This window comes from Tupaia chinensis, unplaced genomic scaffold, assembly GCF_000334495.1.
Source record: "Tupaia chinensis unplaced genomic scaffold, TupChi_1.0 Scaffold000081_1, whole genome shotgun sequence".
In the NCBI taxonomy this organism is placed as follows: Eukaryota; Metazoa; Chordata; class Mammalia; order Scandentia; family Tupaiidae; genus Tupaia; species Tupaia belangeri.
This window is the reverse complement of record NW_006159542.1, coordinates 349,311-359,463: the sequence shown is the minus strand read 5'-3', so window position 1 is coordinate 359,463 and position 10,153 is coordinate 349,311. Positions and strand designations below refer to the sequence as shown.

General features: G+C 42.6%; 1 protein-coding gene across 1 annotated transcript in view; it reads left to right on the top strand.

The window, feature by feature from the left end:
* The window catches only part of EPB41L4B (erythrocyte membrane protein band 4.1 like 4B), a gene marked incomplete at its 5' end in the record, with an annotated part of 173,769 nt that overhangs the window by 92,690 nt on the left and 70,926 nt on the right, over positions 1-10,153 (top strand). The window contains 1 exon segment of the mRNA XM_014585368.2: positions 3,829-3,893. Coding sequence (XP_014440854.2) covers positions 3,829-3,893 — 65 coding nt within the window.

Sequence of the window (10,153 nt, the reverse complement as noted above, 5' to 3'; positions counted from 1 at the left end):
CAGAGAGAGACAGAGAGACAGAAAGCGAGAAATTAATGCACTAGATTCCACATTCCCATGTTCATTATCTTTTTTTTTATTTTGGAGAGATTTTCGCTATAGGGCGCAATCGTTTGCCAGACAGACAGAGAGAGACATAGAGACAGAAAGCGAGAAATCACCCCCCAGGGGAGATGGTCACGCTGCAATCCCTTCTCCTCCATTCTCCTCTCGGGATCTTGGGCACGCACGCACATGTGCCCGGCGTGAGTTTTAAGCCACCGGGTCCGGGACACGAACCGCGGTCAACTACGTGGGAGTCCAGCGACATAGCCATTACGCTAACTGCTGGTTCCCCCATGTTCATTATCTTCACAAGGCTTCCAAATAATGTTTCAGAAGAATCTTGTGACAATTGACTTCCATACATGAAGTCATCTTCCCCACGTGCAGAACCTGGAAATGGCTTCCAAGTTTTAAGGAACAATCCCAGGTTGTCAGAAAAGTCATGATACATTTTTTTGCATAGAAAAATGTAGAAAAACACGACCTGACTTTTCTGACAACCTAGTAATAAAAAGCCCTTTGAACTTGGTAGAGAGAAAGTCTTGGTTCTCACTCGTTGCCTTTCTTAGGTTCTTGAATCTTATATATACTCGCTGGGTTTTGTGGAGGGATTTTCCAAGCATAATTGGAATGTTAGAAGGAAGGGAAATGATGTTGATGTTGAGAAAAATAAAAATAAATGGGAGGGGGCCAGTAGGTGGCATGGTGGACTAAAAAGCAATGAGAAGTGTATGTGCATGTGTACCTAAAATCCTGAAAGGAGAATAGAGGAAAAGGATTGTGGCATGGCCACCCCCGCCAGGGTGGGGGGTGACTTCTCAATTTCCCTCTCTCTCTGTCTCTCTGGTAAATACATATGCCCTATGGCAAAGAAATCTTTGAAAAGAAAAAAGAATAGCCTCCGCCAAGTGCCACCCTCCCTCTGCTCACCAGCCTTGCGGTGCCTTCTCTCTGCAAACACTCTTGGCTCTGCTGGAGTGAACATCAAGGTGATTGTTGAAGTCCAGTTACAGAAACTTCCTGGGACAGCGTTTTCTCTGCCTCATTGGCAATTCCTGGTCCTTTGCCCTTGCCAGTCTTTGAGGTGCTGCATTTTTCTGGAGGTTCCTGATACGTGGCAGGATCTTCTGAATGCTGAGAAACGTTTGGGGAGGGTGCTTTTGCAGCCCTTACTCTGAGCACAGCAAGGTCAGCCAGCTGCCAAGGGTGGATTGCTGTGTTCTCCGTGAGGGCACCATTGGCATTTGGGAGGGAGAGAGGGACAGTTCATTGTTGGGATTGTTCCGGGAAATTACAGGATGTTAGCTTCTTTTTTCTCTGTCATCGTGACCAGCAAGTGTCCCCATGGGGACGTACTGCCTTAAGTTGAGAATCACCTGAGTTAATACTAGAATACTCCTTGAGAGTTGAGTATGTCTATAAACTATCATAAAAGATCAAGAAAGGTTTTGGAATCTTCTTTTTCCAGTCAGTTTCTCTCTCTCTCCTTTTTTTTTTTTTAATAAATTTTTGCTTTGGGAATGTACACTTGCGAGTTGAGGGGTAAGGACAGACACAGTGAGAGGGAAAGTGAGAAATCACCCTCCAGGTTGCATGGCCACACCACAATCCCTTCTCCTCCATTCTCTTTCTAGAATCTTGGGTATGCACACAGTCACATGCCTGAAGTGATTTTTAAGCCACCATATCCAGGACTTGAACCACAGTTGGCACTGTGGGAGTCCAGCAATGTAACCGCTATGCCATCTGCTGGTCCTACTAGTCTGTCTCTTCTGTTGAAAACCCCATCAGTGAAACCTCATTTTAGCCTGTATACTAAAACATCTGGAACTGTCCAGCTTTTGGGCAGATCATGTAAATGCTGGGTTTCTGTATCCCCGAAAAGAGAAATATGAAGAGAATATACCAGGGAGATTCTAAAACCCTGGTCTGCTCCCGGATTCTGTAGCTGAGATTTTTTTTTTGTTTTTTTTTTAGAAGATTTTTTTATAGGGGGCCTGGCCGCCAGAGAGACAGAGAGACCGAAAGCGAGAAATCACCCCCCGGGGGGATGGTCACGCCACAATCCCTTCTCCTCCATTCTCCTCTCGGGATCTTGGACATGCACGCACATGCGCCCACCATGAGTTTAAGCCGCCGGGTCCGGGATGTGAACCGCATTTGACTACATGGGAGTCCAGCGACATAGCCATTACGCTAACTGCTGGTCCTAAGCTGAGATGTTTTCTACAGGATCCTTTTCTGCAGCATGTAGTCTTGCAGACTCAGCTGGCTGATGGTCATCTTTGAAGGAGAAGAGAAAAGCCACTGGGGATGGAACAGGCAGAGGGCATTGCAGGTCTATGAAAACCGGATGAACAGAATTGCTGAGAATTTTCTATAACATAGGGCAGGCACCACCTCGCCCGAGAATTTTCCTTGTTTAAAAAATAATTATTTTGCAACCCGCAGTTGGCATAATGGCTATGTCACTAGACTCCCATGTAGTCAACCACGGTTCCAGTCCTGGGACCTGGTGGCTTGAACTCAGGCCGAGCACGTGTGCATGTGTGCCCAAGATCCTGAGAGGAGAATGGAGGAGAAGGGATTGTGGCATGGCCATCCCTCCTGGAGCGTGATTTCTCACTTTCTGTCTCTCTTTCTGGTGAGCATACAAACCCTATGGCAAAAACGTCTCCAAAAAAAAGTTTTATTTAATCTCATTTAGTATTATTATATATTTTTATTTTGACCAGAGAGAGAGAGAAAGGGAAAGTAAGAAAGCAAGCTACCAGGTCCAGGACTTGAACTGGGTTTTACCGTGTGAGCATCTGGCACCTTAACCACCATGCTGGCCCAGGAATTTTCTATAACTGAGAGCAGGATCCTAATTCATCAAAGCAGCAGGGGAGAAGAGGATAGGGAAGAAATAATTAAAAGAGTAATGGTGGCAAAACTGTAGTGACATTAATGTGTCAAAAGAGCCTCATTTGCCCCATGGAAAGTTGAGCCTTGAGAAGCCCCTGGCATCTGGCAGTGTCTGAGAGTGCGCCCTCTGCAGGCCAGAAGCAAGTAGGCAGCTTGCTCCAGAGAGGCTGATCTCTGTACCCTAGTCCTTTGTGAGTTAGTAGTCTGAATCCGTTTTCTCATCTTACTCAACTGACATACTAATTTCCTCCTTTCCTTTGGCTTTATCAGGATGATCAGTGTTCTGGAGAGTTGTTTGGGTATTTTATTTTGGATTGCATTTTAGAAAATTACTTTTATTGTTTAAAGTAGGGGAAAAAAGGAAAAGAAAGTTCACCCACAGCCCTGCGGCCTTACTTAGCGTCCCATTGCAGTCCTTGTCTGTGTGCAGACGTGACTATTACATATAGGTGTCATCACTGTTGGTAATAAAAATAGTTGTTTCTAAAGGGAGACATTGCCTCCCACTCTCCCTGTCTCTCTGGCACCTTCCTCCTGCTGTCTTGGGAAAGATGAACTTTGCCTGTCCTGGGCACCCGGATGACCCCTGGCAAGGCAGATGCTGTTCCCTTTCTTTCTAGCCCCTTTACAGGGGGGCTACCTCTGGAGGGGGCGCTTTGAGAACAGATGCTGGGTTCCAGCCCCTCAGTCTTTGTCAAAGGAGAAACACGATCTCCTGGGAACCAGCGCCCTAGCGCCCCAACCCCACACAGCCAGGGGTTAGCCTTTTCTTCTCAGTCCCTCAGCCCTCAGGTGGATGCCAGCGAAAGATAAGGTGAATGAAGACGGTGGAATCCAAAGGTCATCAAATAATCAAGTCTGGTGTTTTGTTTCTAGGCCCAGTATCATCCCAATATCCACCCCAGCCAGCCACGGTGGCATCCTCACTCCCCAAATGTCAGGTGAGTGCTTGGGCCCACAGAGCTGTTCTTTTGAAAATTGATGGAGAAGTTCAAATTCTGCCTCATCAGGAGTTGGAAGTCTACATCTGCATTGTTGTGCCAGAGGTGACTAATTTGCAAAGCAAAGGAAACCAGTGATGCATCTGGACTGACTGGAGACATAGAAATGTCTTGTGAAATAGAAGTGAATTGTTTTGTTTTGCTTTTAAGTCAGTCATTCTACCCTCAGATAGTTTGGGCTTGGTTTTGCATTGGAGATGTTTCTTAACACTTGTAAGTAACATCTTTTCCTGAAAATTCATTTTACTTGTGATTAAAGCTTAAGGATTGTTGCTGTTAAGGGTTTTCTTTAAGGATTTTTTTTTTTTTTAAACAAATGGAGAGTAAGGCTTGCTTTTTACAGGGATGAATCTTTTTTCCCCTAGTTGAATCTTTTTTCCCTGAACTGAGAGGTCAGTAGGCTTTCTCCGTAAAGGGCTAGATAGTATTTTCGACTTTGTGGTGGTGGTCACAGCTACTCAGCTCTGCCATTGAAGATGGAAAACAGCCATAGACAGACATTAGATAAGTGTGAAGGCGTGGCTGTGTTTCAATAAAACTTATTTACAAAAATGGTGGGGTTTGACCTGAGGGCCACTGGTTACCAATGACCCCTGTGCTAATCTACCACAGCCCTTCCTAAGTAAATCGACATCTGCTATTCTGTGTTTATGGTTAGCCTTGCGTGTTTTTCTAGTACTAGCCTTGTGCAAATGTTCCTTTAAGATTTGTATTTTAGATCAGTCTTAATTGGTTTGTGTGGAAGCTATTTTGGAGACTTAGTTGGTGAATTCAGTTTGCATAAAGGTAAGGTCGCCAGCCTGGATCTTTGAGAAAGTATGGAGAATGGAGTGATGGAAAGAATTCTGCTCAGAGCAGGGCAATTAAGAATTTGTTGGGGATCCATACCAGTGCACAATTTTTTACAAATATTTGATATTCATCTAACTTTTTAAAACAAGTTAGTAAATTACTAATTTAAATCTTTCTATATTTCAAAGACAGTTTATTTTCCATATTGAGAAATGGAAGAAATTTATAGACCTTTTTTTTTTTTCTTTTTAAGTTTTTTGCCATAGATTTTTAAAAAAGTTTTTGGCTAGAGAGAGAGAAAGAGAGAAAGTGATAAATCACCTCTTGGGCTGGTCACACTGCATATCCCTTCTCCTTCATTCTCCTCTTAGGATTTTGGGCACACATGCATGTGCCCAGCATGTTTTTCAAGCCTCCAGGTCTGGGACTCAAACCATGCAGTCAGTCATGTGGGATCCAGCCCCTTAACCTCCATGCCATTGGCTGGTCCTGTTATTTTCATTAATTTCACTTTCATAGATTTTTACACTTATTGCCTATGTTATCATATTTGTGTTTTTCTGAGCCATGACCCAGCCCAGCTTTTCACAATGCAGTGGCCACATCAACTGCTGCTTTACCCCACCTAGAACTTCTGGTTTAGAATCTCTGGGCTGGGACCCAGCATTTTGTGTAGTATCAACCTTTGCAGAGATAGCCCATGAAAAGAGAATTCACTGGTCCAGAACTTTTGGCAAATGCTGCATGAGGCATTCACAGCGTAGATCCCAGTAGTGCGTGAACCCACTTCACCTTCACCTGGCTCTCCCTAGACTGACCTACCCATCCGATACCCTTTGAGAAATGCTGATTCGGCCAAAGATCGAGCTTTTCTCTCCTTGAAAGTTGATAGATGATCTACATCTGAATTTTTAAAATATTTCAGCAGAGAAGCCATTCATTTCCATTTGTAAGCCGTTCTCGTTCACATGGTTCATAGTTTCTACTGCCCATTTCCTTTGTACTTGTGTTGTTTCACTCACATTTCTGAATGTTCTTCCATCCTCCCACTAACCATTCACTCTACAAACAAAACAGGCCATCTTTTCAGGATGACAGGTCGCATTGGAAAGCCTCAGCCAGTGGAGATGACAGCCACTTTGACTATGTCCACGACCAGAACCAGAAGAACTTAGGAGGGATGCAGAGCATGCTCTATCGAGATAAACTCATGACTGCACTTTGAGAGACTGAAGCACCTTACTCCCATTCACCATCCTAGTTTCATTGCATTCCATGAAAATGTCTTGGCATCACATGGATGTGTTTGTACAAGTGTCTCTAAGGAAGAGTTCTGAAAGGTGTTCTCAGTGTCCATGTAAATATTTGGAGATAACCACGATAGCTAGTCATAATTTACTACTGACTGCATTTTCCATAAAATGAAGGTAGCTAAAGCCTCAGGAATCATTTTGATATTCTCAATTTAGAATTGGAGTAAAAGTCTATGTTTATCATATCTCTGTGTACCTAATATTCTTTGTTATTTAATTAATGGGACCAAATAAAACCAGAAAAGCTTGGTCGGGGAGATAACTGTAGACAGTACTGTCATAGGGATCGAGAGATTAGTAGGGGCCAGCCTCTACCATTGAGCGATCTTCAGGGAATCATTTTTCCACATCAAAAAAAGGGGTTGGATATGTGATCTTTAAGGCACCTCTGTCTCTAAAATTCTGTGATTTATTAAAAATTGATTTTTTTCTTTTTTAGGCTCAGGACATGTTAAATTTCTCTTAAGGAAAATTTTAATATCCACTTCCAACAGAGGGTGACCCCTTTCAGAACTAAATAAAGTGTGTAACTAATGAGATTATATAAAGCTTATAGGTGTTATATAAATACAGAGACTTCGAATTTTAATATCTTAAAGCAGGCTAGCCACTTTGAATTTCAGTGATTATACTAATCATAAATTGCATAGCATCCGTTTTGATAGAATTGCTGCTGCTCAAGTATAAGAATACTTTTTAATGTCTTAATGATCGGTGCTGCTAACTTGTATGATTTCAGAAGACATAATTGTGAATATATGCTATCCGATTTTTTTTTTTCTTACCCTAGATGTTGCTTGTATGATTTCAGAAGACATAATTGTGAATACATGCTATCCGATTTTTTTTTTTTCTTATCCTAGATGTTCATAAGGAAAATTTCAATATCCACTTCCAACAGAGGGTGACCCCTTTCAGAACTAAATAAAGTGTGTAACTAATGAGATTATATAAAGCTTATAGGTGTTATATAAATACAGAGACTTCGAATTTTAATATCTTAAAGCAGGCTAGCCACTTTGAATTTCAGTGATTATACTAATCATAAATTGCATAGCATCCGTTTTGATAGAATTGCTGCTGCTCAAGTATAAGAATACTTTTTAATGTCTTAATGATCGGTGCTGCTAACTTGTATGATTTCAGAAGACATAATTGTGAATATATGCTATCCGATTTTTTTTTTTCTTACCCTAGATGTTGCTCTTTCTAAAAGCAACATATACTTGAGATGCATTCATGGCTCAAATTAAAGTATATAAAGGGTTTTATTGAAGTTGTGCCAAAACATTCTATAGATTAGGGTAGGATGGACATTGTCCTAGCTGTTTTGTAGAATCAGAAACCAGTAAGTATATTGTCTTTTAGGGTAAAAGTTGCACAAAATATTTATTTCTCCCATTTCAAGTCATAAGTCAAACATTTTTTTCTTTTAGTAGATTGGGCTCACATACATTTTCATTAGTGTTTTTTGTGAAATCAGTTCATTCTTGTTACCCTTTTCTATATGTAACTGTAATTTGGTCCATTGTAAGCCCTTTAAGAAATGTGCTGGCATCCTTGGAGGTATTTTATTGCTAAATCTGATCTTTTTGCTTACTATTCAGAAGGAGGGAGTTGACTACCTACCTTGTACGGTGGAGTTGGCTACCTATAAATGCTTTCCTAAGATGGTCGTTTACAGGTGTGCTCCTCTTTGGCAGATATTTTGATCTTGTGCGTGTGCGCTGCATACAAATAAATGTGTTCTGAATCTTTTCATCTTATTGATAAGGTTTTTACAAATGTGTTTCTAAGGAATAAAGATTATTCGTGCTTTTTTTTTTGACTCCATCTTCATTTCATTCATTCTTGTTGCTGCACGGAAGTCTCATTTGTGGATGACCTCAGTAATGGGCGGTTGACTCTTGGATGTCTCAAGGTGAGCATTTAGATAGGTAAGGTGAAGGCAGATTGTCCTAGAATGAGGCTGCTCTTGGCCATAGTGGCTCTTGCAGGCACAGTGAGTGAAGCGTCTCTTCATTTGAGGCAGCTCTGGTGAACATTATCATACTTGGTCACAGATGATGAGCAGAGTAAAGTGGTGGCAGTGGGGTTTTCCCAGAAACAGTCCAATGGTGAGGGTGGATGTTTATTTTGGCGACTTCTGCTGTTACTGGCTGGAAGACATCCAAACCTAGAGATTATATATGCTACCTAATACCCTCTAATAAATACTTGTGTGCTTAAAGTAACTTGAGTGGATTCAGTTGCCTGCAATCAAGAAGTCCAGCCAGTATGCATAGCTGTGATACCCTAACTGTTCAACAAAGGGTATACTTTTCATTCCTTCACTAGTGGGCCTTTCTCTGCTGTATTTGACAGCTTCCATCAAAAGCCTTCCCTTCTGTCATTCTGTTAAACCTTAGGGTTTTCCAAGGGTCTTTTCTTCTCTACTCACTGCTTTTCTCACATACCCCTGTTTACCTGGGTCTTACTTTGTTGTGATTTTACAGTGTTGTGGACTCTGACTACTCTACCCCAGACGACTCCCGTGGGTTTTAGGCTGACATTTCATTTGGGTACACCTCAGACTCCACATGTCAAGTTACCGTCTTTTTACCCTCCCCCTTCGAAACAAAACATCCTTTCTGCTTGAATTCTGTCTTTCTGCCCTTAGTAAGAGTTTATGTATCACCCACATCTCCCTTTGCTGCCCGATCTATGCAGTCTTAGGTCTGCTCAGCTCTGCCTCCTTAGGGTTTGTGTGGAGCTCTTCTTCTTTCTTCTTACCAGCACTGCTCTTGTAGAAGCATCTTTTCCCTGGCTCAGAGGTGCCCTTATTGATCTTCCAAACTCCAGTCTCTCCTAATAAGCCCTCTCTCAGAGTCGTGACAGTGATCTTTCTAGAACTCTATCAAATATGCCTTTTCACCATTGGTATCTGCCAGAGTTCTCCATCACCCCTAGGATGAAGTCTGGGGCCTTGTCTGCACCTGTTGCTTTAGCATATTTCCCCCCCCCATTTTTTAACCCTCCTGTTTAAAATCCTGTGATCCCAAACTGCTCTCTGCTCCGGGCATGCACCAGCCCCTGCTATTCCTTTCTCTGTGCCTTTGCAGATACTGCTCCTTCTGTCTAGGTTCTCCCTCTTCCTTCCCCTCCCCTGCCCCCGCTCATCCCTTAGCCTCTACTCAGGCGTCATCTCCCAGGGATTCTGATGTCTCCCACCTCTGTAAATTGTTCTTTTATGTGTTCTGTGTGCCACTACTCCCCCCTCTCCACCCCATATATAGCATCGTTGCACTCACTGCTTTGTAGTAAATCAGCCCTTCCATTAATCTGGTGCTGGAGCCTGTTAGTCCTAAAGCATGAGCTTTGTGCCTGACTGATAGCAGGTACTCAATGCATGTCTGTTCAGCAAATGAGCTATTCCCCATTCATGCAGAAGGAAATGTCCAGCCAGTTAATGGGCAGTAATATGTCAACTCTGGGCTGATCTGTAGCTAGCTGAGCCACCTTACCCAGTTTGAGAGCATCACATTTAGAATACAACATTGACCACCATGTCACATTTGGATTCAGCTTTGTTGTCTGGATTTGATTCAGTGTGTCAGCTGTGTTCTTATTTGAGGCATAGGTATAAGTTGAGCAGGGCAGGAGACCATTCAACCATGTGGCGTTGGAAATCCTAGTAGAATGATAGTGATACACGGTAATATATAAGGACTCATAGCAGTTGGTGTGTCTACCATTCTATGTGTCACTTCACCCGGTCTTCCTGAGCACTCTACAAGGAGGGTGGTATCCCCTTTTCACAGATAGGGAAGTTTATGGCTAGGCTTGAGCCAACTTGTTCGTGGTCATGCAGCCGGTAAGTAGGAAGCCAGAAGACAGACCCCAGAGCCTGTGTTCTCAAGCCCTATGCCCTAATGCCTCTCACTGTTGGTCTTTCCACCATTTGTGACCCTGTCCATCCATTTCCTTGTGAAAGTAATAGATTACATTGAGCTACACTGAAACCTGGTTACTAACTGGAGAGTCAGCCACTCCTATCAGGGATCTAGAAGGCCTGTGCACTATGTTAATTATGACCAGTAATTAATTGTTCATTTT